General features: G+C 35.0%; 1 protein-coding gene across 1 annotated transcript in view; it reads right to left on the bottom strand.

Moving 5' to 3' along the window:
• The window catches only part of LOC123683404 (cytochrome P450 4C1-like), a 39,303-nt gene extending 33,121 nt beyond the window's left edge, over nucleotides 1-6,182 (bottom strand). The window contains exons 1-5 of the mRNA XM_045622425.1: nucleotides 6,023-6,182; nucleotides 5,665-5,843; nucleotides 3,714-3,820; nucleotides 3,312-3,402; nucleotides 2,791-2,976 (exon numbers count right to left, since the gene is read on the bottom strand). Coding sequence (XP_045478381.1) covers nucleotides 2,791-2,976; nucleotides 3,312-3,402; nucleotides 3,714-3,820; nucleotides 5,665-5,836 — 556 coding nt within the window. The 5' untranslated portion in view covers nucleotides 5,837-5,843; nucleotides 6,023-6,182. The remainder of the gene's footprint in view (nucleotides 1-2,790; nucleotides 2,977-3,311; nucleotides 3,403-3,713; nucleotides 3,821-5,664; nucleotides 5,844-6,022) is intronic.
• Between the last annotated feature and the right edge of the window lie 6,898 nt (nucleotides 6,183-13,080).

Raw genomic sequence — 13,080 nt, 5'->3', positions numbered from 1 at the left:
TGTGTAGTTGCTTTTGATCAGCAGTGAGCAAGCTCGTCATCAATTCAGAGCTAAGCTTTCTCACGAAAGAATGTTTATGCAAAATAGTGCATATCAAGGCTTTTTATATCATCAAGACCACTGCTATCTCATATAATTTCAACTTACCATCGCTCAAAACGATTTTGTGGAGAATTTCATTGTTCTGGTTTGTTCGCAATGCCCAACTTTATCTTGAGGCAAACCTGTTCTTCTTGAAATTGCTCTTAAACTTTCTCAGGAAAGCAAAAAACACCTTAACTGAATAGTCAGAGAATCTCTCGACTATAACAAATCTTCCACCAGGTACAAGCGTCTAGAGCTTGTACACCAAATCGAATTTTTCGGTGACTGTGCACTGTTCTACTCAATTCTCACCCAAAAGGCCCGTTCAGCTAATGTTTCCTTTCTAAATGACTACAAAGTTAACAGGCAATCACAATTTACGCCATTTAAATACTTTCACATAGTGTGAAACTGGGGATTCATGGCTTGACTTGATATTTAAGCTACTCGACTTGATATTCAAGCAGCTTGACTTGAATTCATTTCCAGTTCAAGTCAAGTAGTAGTTTTTCAATGAGAAGTAAGTACTTGACTTTACCTTGAACAACTAGCACTCGACTTGAACTTGAGTTAACTTCAAGTCAAGCCAAACTCAAATAGCTCGAATATTGAGTCAAAGATCTTGAATATCAAGTCAAGCCGTGAATTCCTAGGGGAAAGGAATATTTGACGCGTATACTCCAGGGATATTTAAGGGCAAAACTATTCCTCTACCTAAAACGCAAAACCTACGACAGCTGTATATCACCAGTGGCAACTTATGGTCTAGAAACTTTGGCAATAACGAAAAAAGTGGCAGAACAACTGAGAGTAACTCAATGGGCCATGGAAAGGATTATGCTGGATTTAAGCTTAAGGGACAGAATTCCGAACACCGAAATACAAAAAAAGACCAGGGCACCTGCCATCATGAGTAGAATAGTGAAACATGTGTCAGTGGCAGTGGGTGGCACATGTTGCAAGGCAGAATGTGGAGAGTTGTTCACATAAAGTGACGTTTTGGAGACTTCGAGATACAAAAGAAGTGGAGGATGACCGAGAAAAGGATGAATGAGAACAGCAAAAGACAGAGAACCATGGAAAAAACTGGAAAAGGGCCTATATCTGACACTGGATGAAAGAGGACTGAAAAAGAAAGAAGAAGATATTCCAAACATAAGGTTGGGTTTAATGAGTTAGGGACTCACGCTGTTCTATCTTCCATAAGGTTCCATGCTTTAACAAAGAAAAAAACTAACGTTGTACTTTGGCATTTCACTAGTCAATCTAAATATCAAGACCATAGGTTGTAACTACGAGATACAGTCAAATAACAGAATGTTCTCCCACTTTCAAACGCTTTCAAGACATATTCTCTAAAATGGCCCAAAACTGCCACGAATCCTTTCAGATACGACCAACCCCAAAACCAATCTCGCGCACCCAGACAAACACCCCACAAATAACCTCAAGATACCCGATTATATATCCCAGCGATACAATCGCCGGATTTTTACAGAGCCGTTTTATTTTCGACATTAAATTCAAGTTCCGGACCGCTCTAAGATCCCGGACCCGTGGCGGCGTCTAGGGGGTAAATTCCACGATTTACGATCTGTATAAGGAGGGTCTAACCGCATCACGTGGCACAGCGGATTCCGGCAACTGGGCCAGGCATTATTGCAGACATTCCGCTTGTGAAATTGAAGTGAAAAGAATTATGGAAATTCGGCTCAGCGTGTTACGTCAATTTTGTCGAATTGTACCACCCGTTTGAGAGGAGGGTGTAGTAAGGGGTTGGGAGAGGGTGTGTGGGGGTTTGAACAAACAGTAGCTTTGTCGTCTTCGGTCGCAAGGAGGGTGGGATCGTTCAGGGATGCAGAGGAGCAGAGTAAACGATGATTATAAGAAGATGACGTGGCAGATTGTTTGCTTGAATTTGTGTCTCCTTTTCCGGAATATTCAAGCGTTTGGCTTGAATTTTGTTTGATGGGACAAACCTTAAAACCCATATTAGGAATCAAATCATAAAATAGACGCTATAAAGCGTTTATCTTAGTGAGACTTTCATATCGAATTTTGGTCAGCATTCTGTACCTACTTTATAAATGATAACTTTTTATTGAAAGAGACAAAACTCCTAGCTAATATCTACAGCATTTGAAGTATGTATCGCCAACACTTCATGTGAAAGAAAATAAGTTAGGTGAAATCCAGGCCACCTTCTTTTTTTTGTCTTCCAAGACAATATCTTGAGTGATACCGAAGAATTGATTCTGTTATCTATACTCTCAATAATATTTCAAAACGGATAGTAGATTCTCAATTGATAAACCAAAATTTTTTTATTTTTGTCTATTTCAGCGATGGAAAATAAATTTTTGGTTATACAGGGTGATTCACCGCAATGGCCTATTGGACGTTTATGGAAAACTAATAATGAGTTTGTGCAGAATCGAAAATCATCTAATAGGCCATCGTGGCGAAGCACCCAGTATATCGCAATGATAATAGTATATGTAGTTGAAATATTATTTAGGAAAGGTAAATGAATTTTTTTCAACAAGAAAATATTAGGTATCGCGGGTTGATTATAATGATTTAATCACCAATAGCAAAATTATTATCAGATCAGTTTATCTTCTGGCCAATTATTTGACCTACAAATTCACTAAAATTTCCTAAAGGAGTGGATACACATATAATAAGGAATAGGGTATCACTCACCACAGATGATATCTAGAGCACAATGTGTGACCAATGTACTTATATCGAAGAATTTTCCATCAGCTAGTGGTTTCAGCTCATCCAATAAGAGATGAGCCTTCTCTGAGAATACTTCTTGGAAGGAGTCTAAGATTTTGAAGTGGAACGTTGGGGTTATAAGTTTACGATGCCTTTGCCAATATGACCCTGAAAAACAATTTGATTATATAGGGTTTCATCAGTTTTCAAAAGTAATAAAGATATTGAAAATAATATACATTTCAAGAATTCACAATTCTTGGCTTGAAGGCTGTTACAAAGAATTTTACGCTAAGCATAGATAGTGAACCTCTTGAGATGAACTGCAGTATCAGAAATATGTAGCGTGATGCGCCATCTCTTGTAAAATAATGGTTAGACTTCAAGTGAGATAGCCATCATAAAATTTTGATTATTTCATATGTATTGAAGGTATATACTTAGATATTAATGAGCAAATCGTTTTTCCTTTTCGGATCTGATACCCTGTATGTGATCCTTACCTGTTCCAGTGATCAATCCATCACCTAACCAATGCTTGACGAATGTATAGTTCATTCCTTTGGTAATGTTGACACTGCTCCTCAAAATGATCTGAATAATGAAAAGACGTATATATCATTTCAAATATTTACCAATGAAATGCAAGGTTCTCTCAGTGGTAAAAATCTCAAGACTCTAAATGTCCTCTATCAAATATTTCTCAGAACTATTTCATTTATACGAAAGGGATTGTGATGTATGTGAGATAAATATAAGAAAATACTTTTCGGCGCACAGAATTGAAAATTTATCTGCACGCCGAAAAACTATTTTCTTATTTCATTTATTTGAAAACACTTGAGTTATATTGTAGATGAGTCTTCAGACACCTCCTAATATAATCAAAACCGATGTATACTTACTTCAGCATGCCTGGCTCTTGTCAAATGAATCTGAGGTATAAATCCTACCCAAGATCTGAAAATAGGGCCGAATTTCTCTGTACGATCGTAGATTGACTGATACAGTTCTGTAAGAAAAAATATGTTGAAATACGAGAGGGGAGTCATTAAGTGATAAAAGTTTTTAGGTGAAGAATCAATCAGTGAAAGGGCCACATAAATTAATTGTATATTGGTTCGAAAAAAAAATGGTTGATTTCCTCTTATCTTAAGAAGTGTAGTTTCTGAAAATGTTATCAATAATGGAGAAGCTTCATCGAAAATAAACTTCATGCGATGACTACAAAAATTTAAACATGAAAGAACTTTTCATTTAACAATTCAGAAGAACTGTTACCCGCCACTGCGTTGATTGATATTTGATATTCAGATTAAAGAGTTCAACAACCACTTCATAAGCACTCTGAATTGTTTTTGTCTTTGTTTCAAATTCCCGAATACGATTAGATATTTCAGTATTGAAGGAGACAGTGACAAGATTTTATTTAAAAAAAATGATTTGGAATATTTGTGTTTTTGAAAACGCTACACGAATTTTTTTGTGATCTCTGAAAAACACCCTCAAACACTATTTCACAGTGTTTATAGATTTCGTACTACAAAAAATTTGGTGAGAGTTTCGTGATAAGTTAACTAAGGTTGGTTTGAGCGTGCGTAAAAGAAGGACACTAGTAAACACAATATACGTTATATTTTAACATCCAATTAAAAGTAATTTTGGATCATTCGATTCCGTTCCGATAATTCCGATGTCGAACATGCACCACGCACTGGAAGGTCAATTGTCGAAAATATCGATGAAATCATGGACATTAACGAGTCCGAACGTTATGTACGCACTGTTTCAAATGCCCAAAAGCTAAAGCTTGAAGCGGTTGGTGACTGGCAATGAAAAGTGATTCACTAACGACAACGTCAAGTCAAAACGGTCGTGATCGAAACACGGTGAGTCGGAGGAAACGGTGGCCAAGCAATAATTGATGACCAGGAAGGTATTGCTGCATGTTTGGTGGGATTTGTAGTGAATTATCTACTATTAGCTGCTCCTCTGTGAGACAAATTTTAACTCGGAACTGTACTGTTAACAATTTTCACAAAGCCAGGCGACACACATCGATAGTGACTAGCCAGCAGCTCCGGAAACTAGGTTGCAACCACCTTATAGTCCAGACCTGGCAACATGTGATTACCATCTGTTCCTGTCCATCGCGAACAATTTTATGGTGAAAAACTCGCTTCAACAGAGGCTTGTGAACATTGACTGTCTAAATTTTTGAAAATAGAGACGAGGACTTCTATGACAGAGGCATAATGATATAACCATCAACATGGCAACAAGTTATCGAACAAAACGGTTTAAATTTGACTTCAATCTGATCTGTCTATCTATGGTAATTAAAGCCTTGTTTTTTCATATAAAATTAATGAATTTCTTTTGACTACAACTTATATGTATATGTAAACCTATTCAATAAATATATGTTCTTGAAATTAATTGGTTTCAAACGTGAATTTACCAACTATTCTATGTCTATCTTATCTTCATAAAGTAGGGACAAAATTTGATGGCCTGGACTGAAAGACTAATTCTTTCGGACCGAAAACTGTCTGGGAAAGTTCGTTGCTTAGCGACGATTCGGAATACTGGATTAGCGTATTTTGTAGGTATTCATGAATGATTCCAGAAAAAAAAATTTAACGACCATCTTCATCTTGCCATCTATAAACAAGACCTTCTGCCTTGCCAACATATGTCCTTAGCAATACGAATATCAAGAATTACCTAGCTCAATCAATTTTATCCAATCGTTAAATCGTGATTACCGTCCTTGATGCTCAATATACTATTAATGTTTTATTTGCTAGTTTTTGAATGTGTAGAATCATCGAACTGAGTATGAAATCCACCTACCTTCTCTTGGTGTCGTGAGTTGGTTGAATGTTGTCCCTATAATCGGATACCATGGTGCCCCGCCAAATCGATCCACAGCATCTGCTGCACGTTTACGTTTATCCTTGTCTTTCAAATAAAGAAGGGAAAGTAGTAAAATTACAAAAATAATGAGTATTGTGAACAACCCCATTTCAGATCTGAAAAAAATCAAATTAAGGCTTGCACACTTTTTATTACGTCAAAAATGAAGTAGGGAAAGAAGTTGTAAAACATAAAATGGGTTCGACTAGGGTGAATACATAAAATTGATCGCTGGTTTTCAAGATTCGAACAATTATTTGGAAAATTGAAAGAAAATTGAGAAAATTGGACTTACCTCAGCTGAGGGCAATAAATGTGAGGTAGACAGCGCTACCTTTCAAAACTGACGATACGTGCATCAAATATGTCTCATTATTATCTGAGATTTATCTCTTTCGAACAATCTTATCGAATGGAAAGATTGATCTCACTTCACAATGCATATTTTACACGCCAACAGATCACAAAAGGTTCTATCCAATAATTGAATTCCATAAATAACATTGTTTCGATAAATTCATTTGTTTGAACTTGCGGACCGGTGTTGAAATTTTTTTATCGGTGTATCTTTCCAGAGATCAGTATCATGAGGATTAAGGAGGTTTATGCCTTCGATTCCAATGATACTATTTTCGCCAAATATGTTCTTGAAATTATCTGATGCGGATTTGATTCGTTTTTTGTTTTATTTGCGGAGTTTGCTAGGAAGTTTTTCTTTTCAGGAACGTGAATCATTAATATTTTATATCTCCATTTCATTAAGCTTTTCTTATCTTTCGTTTCCTAACATTAAACAGTATTGAATGGTAAGATGTCGTATTTATAACTGCAATATTTTTGCTTGATGTTTTTGACCTCTCAGGTTGAGTGATTTGGGAGATATGGCTGTGTTTTAGGCTTGGTAATTTAGCACAGTGGTGTTTTGTTTATAGATGCTTATTCATGTATCAGCAAAGAACTTATGAGAAATGTTTTTTCACTGAATAAACATATAGAAACCTAATTTTTCCTGAGGTCCATCAGTTGGTATGGAAAATTCATATTTCATATTTATATTAGTTCCCGAAGCTGTAAACTATTTTATTGAATTTGAGGAGTCATCGTAAGTGCGTGCTTTCTTTATTATCTTTGAATCATAATTTATCTTGTTTATTGAGAAATTGATGGAAATTGATCTAAATATGATTAAACAGTAAAACACTTTGTTTACGTTTATATTTATTGATTATACAACAATTGTTTCGTCAAATTATAGTTTGACTTCATTAGACAAATTGTTCAATTTTTTCGATTCTGACGTTCCAAATTCTGAAATATCGATTTCAATTTTCTTGGCAAAATCCATGAAATGTTTACTGTTTCATTTCTGCTTCCCTCAAAACAACATTTACATCATGCGTTCTAAATTTCCCAGATTGTTTATTGGAGAAAGAACTTGTTGTCTCTCAATACAGGATGTTGCGATTAGAGATACCAAATTTCATCTAGATATAAAGCTACTTGAAATCACCTCATCGTTAAACCAATGAAATCAAATCGCATTTATTCAGGTTATGCGAAAAAATTATCTGCGATATCTCTGAATTTCCGAAAAATCCATTGTTTCATAATCCCAAATTATTGAATTGTGATAATAAATCTTGAAATCTTTACTTTCTAAGTAATTTCGTATCGATAAGTTCTAAGGGTTTTTTATTGATAACTAAATAGATAAACCGATGTTATACAACCTATCACAGCTGTTGATGTTCAGGATATGGGATTTTCCTTTTATCTATAACAAATGTGAAATTGGATGAATTTGAGATAATTTCCGGATTTCAGAGTTGATTTATCTTCATCTTCAGATCACTTGTTTCCTCTCAACGTTTGATTGTTTATGATCTCTTATTTACTTTTACCTATTTACTTACACTTATTAAATAAATAATACTTTGATCCTATTTACTTTAAAATAAATAAATCAAAATGAAATATTAACAGCTGCTGGAGTCAGAAGGGCAAGAAATAAAAAAAATTGTGATGAGTATGAATACTATACCACATGGATATGTTGAAATTATAGTGTTAAAAATAAAAATTGTCTTAGGCCTTTTATGGATATCTCTACAATATTAGGATAGTGTAATTATGAAAAAGAACCAAATGATTTTCAAAATTGGGGTTTGGAGTTATACAATTTCAGGAGGTGATTTTTGAAAATTTTTTGGACTATAAAAGGCCAATTGAGAAGTTCCCGGTGTACTATAGTAAAACACATTTTTTTGGCAAAATTCGATTTTATTATTCAACAAAGTTGCCTTCGAGGGCGATTTAGCGATTATAGTGATCTTCCAACTTTTTGATACCATTTTCGTAGTACGATTTGTCTTTCGCTTCAAAATAGGCCTCAGTTTCGGCGATTACTTCTTCATTGGCGCTAAATTTTTTTCCAGCAAACATTTTTTTGAGGTCTGAGCACAGAAAAAAGTCGCTGGGGTTCAGATACGGTGGATACAGAAGCAATTCGAAGTCCGATTCATGCAATTTTGCCATTGTTTTCATTTGTGACATGGCTCATTGTCTTGATGAAACAGCACCTTTTTTTTCTTCAAATGGGGCCGTTTTTTAACGAATTCATTCTTCAAACGGTCCAATAACGCTATATAATAATCGCTGTTGATAGTTTGGCCCTTTTGGAGGTAATCAATAAATATTATACCCTTCGCATCTCAGAATACTAATGCCATAACCTTGTCAGCTAACTACTGTGATTTTCTTTGCTTTGGATTCGGTTCATCGTGTGCAGTCCACTCAGCTACTGTCGATGGCACTCCGGAGAAAAATTATTGAGCCATGTTTCATCTATTGTCAGATATTGATTCAAAAATTTAGGTTCATTGAACTTAAACAGCTTCAAACTCTGCTCAGAATCATTAGCACGTTGTTCTGATCGATTGTGAGCTCACGCGGCACACAGCTTTCTCATGTACAAATATTCGTAAAGGATATAATGTACACGTTCAGATGACATCTAACAATGTCTGCTATCTCGATCAACTTCATTTAAAATTATTTTGTGAATTTTTTTTGTGTTTTCGTGACAGTCTCTTTTGAGCGTCCACTGCGTTCGCCGTCTTCGGTGCTCATTTCACCACGTTTAAACTTAGCTTACCAATCAATGATGGTTGTTTTTTCTGGTGCAGACCTCGGAAACTTTCCATAAAGTCAAGGTTTTGCTTCAATTCTATTTTTTCCTTCAAAAAGTAATATTTTATCAACACATTAAATTCTTTTTTTCATCTTTCTTCAAATAACAAAAGTAGCTACACACAACGCAATATCTCACAAACTAATGGTTGGAATGCTGTCAAATTTTGACACGTATCGTTTGAAGGTTGGTACTAACTAAAAATCATATGGATTTAATACTTGCACCGCCATCTGTGCATCAGACAGGACACTTTTCAATTGGCCTAATATGTTTACTTACAAATATTTTTCTTTGTAGAATACAGTGGAGAATTGTAAGACAAGCATGTTTCAAGGGCTAACATGAATACCTAAATTTCTCTTCCTATATCAGTACTTTTCTTCAAACTTGTGATAATCAGGTTCTATTAAATTCTGATCAATATGCCTTCGGTGACTCGATAATTTTCCATCAAATCCTAATCCTTAAAATCAATTTGAAGGATTGCAAGGCGCCATTACCATCAATTAAGTGTAATATCTAGCACCTGACGTGAAACTGTTGAATTATTCTGATGGTGAACGATCTTCAACATCTTTAGTGCCTGGAAAATGTCGGAAATTTTCCTGTTATATCCGCTATATCGGTTATGGACGTCATAAATTCGTTTTATGTTCCTCTAGACGATTTATCATAATGGAAAAGGCAAACGTTATTGATCTGAGTACTGTTCCTTCAGATTAATCTTTGCCATAAATACTCTAATCTTGCGAATACCGCAGATATCGAAGTTATACTCGTGGTCTGGTAGATTGAAACAGAAACTGTGTAGTAAATATACAGCTGAAGTGAGGCTTTTATGGCCTGAGAAAATTAATAACTGTTTCGTACCAGAATAAGAAAATTTTACAGCTGACTTCAAGCAATATCCTGATATCAAAAAATTGCCGTAACCTGTCTTGACGTTTACTATCAGGTTTTTTTAGGACAAGGTTTTTTTTCTCATGTTGTTTTTGGTAATGTCTTCTCGATATTTTGATGGTATTTTTGAGTTCTATTTTCCTGTGATGGTGTAATTTCACCTGTTGGAAAATAAAGGCTTATCATATGATGCGGAGTCTGATAGACTCCGTATCACCAGTTATGGGTTAACTTTGCTCCAATGGAAAAAGGAAAAGGACCGAAAGCCCGAAACACGTGTCTACGGTTAGCACTTCTCCTGAGGGCATGTCCAATATTCTTTTTTCTTGCATTACAATAATACCCTCGATGACCTTCTCACACATATCATTACCAGGACTTTGGATTTCACGCAGGTAGCTTTAGCTTCCCACGTCGTTATGTTGGTTGTTGCCCAAAAACATTAGGTCTTCCTGCGGAAACCACAAATGGACGGCTGGCTTCTGTTGTGGACTCCGTTTGTTTGTTGTTTTCCTTCAAGTGTTGCTCATCTTAAACTTCGTCACCGTACTGATGGATCTCCTCGAACAGCTGGTTTGTTGTTAAATTCAATAAACTTGCAAAAAGGACTACAATATTCGAGTAACAAAAATCAATCAATCATTTACGCCTTGCTATACTATCTTTATTCCACCAAAAAGAATTTAAAATTAAAACAGCTCTTTCTGGATGTTGCAGTTTCTTATTCATGAAATTTAGGTAATGGACTAGTTTATTGATGTTGATAATACTATATTTGACACGATTGAATTAAAATATAGAGCAAAACTGATAAATCAGTGAAAAAATTTTGAAAATCCATCAAAAATGACTGAGAAATAGATCATTTAAATTTACGTATTTTAGCGCGGAATGCTTTTGTCTGTGACGTCAAGGCTCTTGCCTGTGATCGCTACACCATAATAGTTATTTATGCAAAATGTGCAAAAAGTGAATGTTTATTGCACCTGACGGAAATTGTCCGACGAGGCCGTTAGGCCGAGTTGGACAACACGTCGAGTGCAATAAACAATTTTTGCACGAGTTGCATACAACATTTTTTCTACGTTCATGCAAAAAGCAAAAAATGTACAATATGTATCATGAGGTGTGGTCATAGTACAGACAGTTTGCTCTATGGAGGTAGACGGTTACAAATCGGATCAGTTTCGATTAAGGAGTTATACTCGGGAAGCCATTGTTTGTTTATCTCTGGCTGCTTACATTGATAAAAAAATAATATAAAATATGTAACTGTTTGAAACGTATTGCCAATCTCACAGCATATCTGATAAATATGTAGTGGGTTTGAACGTTTATGTTTGTCATGATGACAGCACGTTGAAGTAGAATGACAGATGAGTGCAATAAAAACTTTATTGCACTAGTGCAATAAAGAACTCCTTTTTCCACTAAATATAGTCCAATAAAATTTTGCTTTTTGCATGAATGTAGAAAAAAGTAATTTATATGTATGTATATAAAAAGTTATTTCAGCCATCGTGTAGTGAACAAAACACGACACGAACGGCACAAGTGATTGTACACCAATGAATTCGTAAGCACTCTGCGAATACCAGTCGTCTAGTGTGTGCCGTCACGACACTTACACGTACTATAAAATTATTCTTCCAAGCGCAACTTCAAAGTCCAATAACTTTTTTTATTTCTAGAGATATTTCAATGATTTTTCCACATTTTTGTTTCATTTTACTTAAATTTTTAGAATTGATCCTTGACAAAAAAATGAAAACTAGTCGATTGTCAGAAAAATTCTGATATGATAGTAAACCACTAGAATTTAGTCAGTTTAGTAGTGCCTTTGATTCTTCATTTCCAAATTAGGCAAGTTATCAAATGCAACAAACTTATAATCCCTTAATAGACAACAACAGTACTAAACAGTAGTTTTCCCGATTAGTCCTGGCCATCCTGCATACGAAAGAAGACAGTTTCAACTTTAACAATGTATTATTCATTTTTACTGTACGTCAGGAGTTACGAAGCTGTTACTTAACCGGCTCCACCAGCTTTTATCCAGGCTTCGGCTGGACCAACTGCAATATTCAATGATGTGAAACCCCACCATATGGTGACACTCCCTGCTCGACGTAAAGTTCGAGTTTAGTTTTAGTATCATTCGGGAATAAAGCTCACCACACCTGTTATCACTGAATACCTCCACAACTGCTCCTAGATTATTTAGACTTTACGGCACATGAGTTGCTGTAATAGTGCATATAGGCTATCCAGGGCGGCTGTGAACGAAACAGAGATATTTAATCTGTGGAGTGATATTGTTGAAGTCTCTGGAGTTTTCGATGGGGATCGTTAAAGTAATGGACTGCGTTTTTTGGAAATATGCGGGTCGTTAATTTTAGTGTCGGTATCTATTTGTGAAGTTGGTATGTCGGTTGCGAATAGCTTTGGGATGGATTCCATAACTTTCTGCCTTTATACGTGAGGTATTGTTGTATATTTTGGATTAAGCGTGGATGATTTTTATGTGTGGATTTTGGCAGAGATATGGCATCGTATTGCTCTTTTAGTTTTGGAAGGAAATCTTGGAATATTTGGGTTAATTATGGAAAGTACTCGTAATATTTCTCTAGAATTGTATTTGTTTTGTTATTACAAATTTTTGTATTTTTTTTTATAGAGGTTAAGTAAGAGTAGCTATGCTAAACTTCGCTTCTTGATATGTATTTTTCTTTTCTTCAATAAAGGCATTTTATTATTATTATTATTTTTATATGGATAACGGAAAGATTGAGTTTTAGCCGAGACTGACACATTCATAACTGGTAAATGTAGGAAGATAAGATAGATCATTCGATTTAGAAATCCTCAATATATTATGTTGTCTGTACTATCGGCTTCGAGACTGTTTTTGTTAACAAAATATTTCAATAGTTTTTTCTGATCTTATTATCCTTCAGAATTTTTTCTCCAAACAGATTTCACTATCATTTGCTCATGATGTCTATATTTATAGGATTTTGTGCAAGGAATGATCTCATTCGATAAGGTTTGCCTCGGTGATGATGAATTCGTTGTCAAATCCAATTCAATTGGAGATTAAATACATATTTACCAGGAAAAACAGAAAATACAACGATAATTGGAATTCATATTAATTTGGTGGTATTCAAAAATATTGAATAATAAGATTTTCAAATTATTCATTAGAAAAAATGTACATGACATAATCAGTATATCAAAACTACAATATATAATTTTTA

The sequence above is a fragment of the Harmonia axyridis genome, chromosome 1 (assembly GCF_914767665.1).
Source record: "Harmonia axyridis chromosome 1, icHarAxyr1.1, whole genome shotgun sequence".
NCBI lineage: Eukaryota > Metazoa > Arthropoda > Insecta > Coleoptera > Coccinellidae > Harmonia > Harmonia axyridis.
Note: the sequence above shows the minus strand (reverse complement) of the source record. Positions and strands in the feature narration are given on the sequence as shown.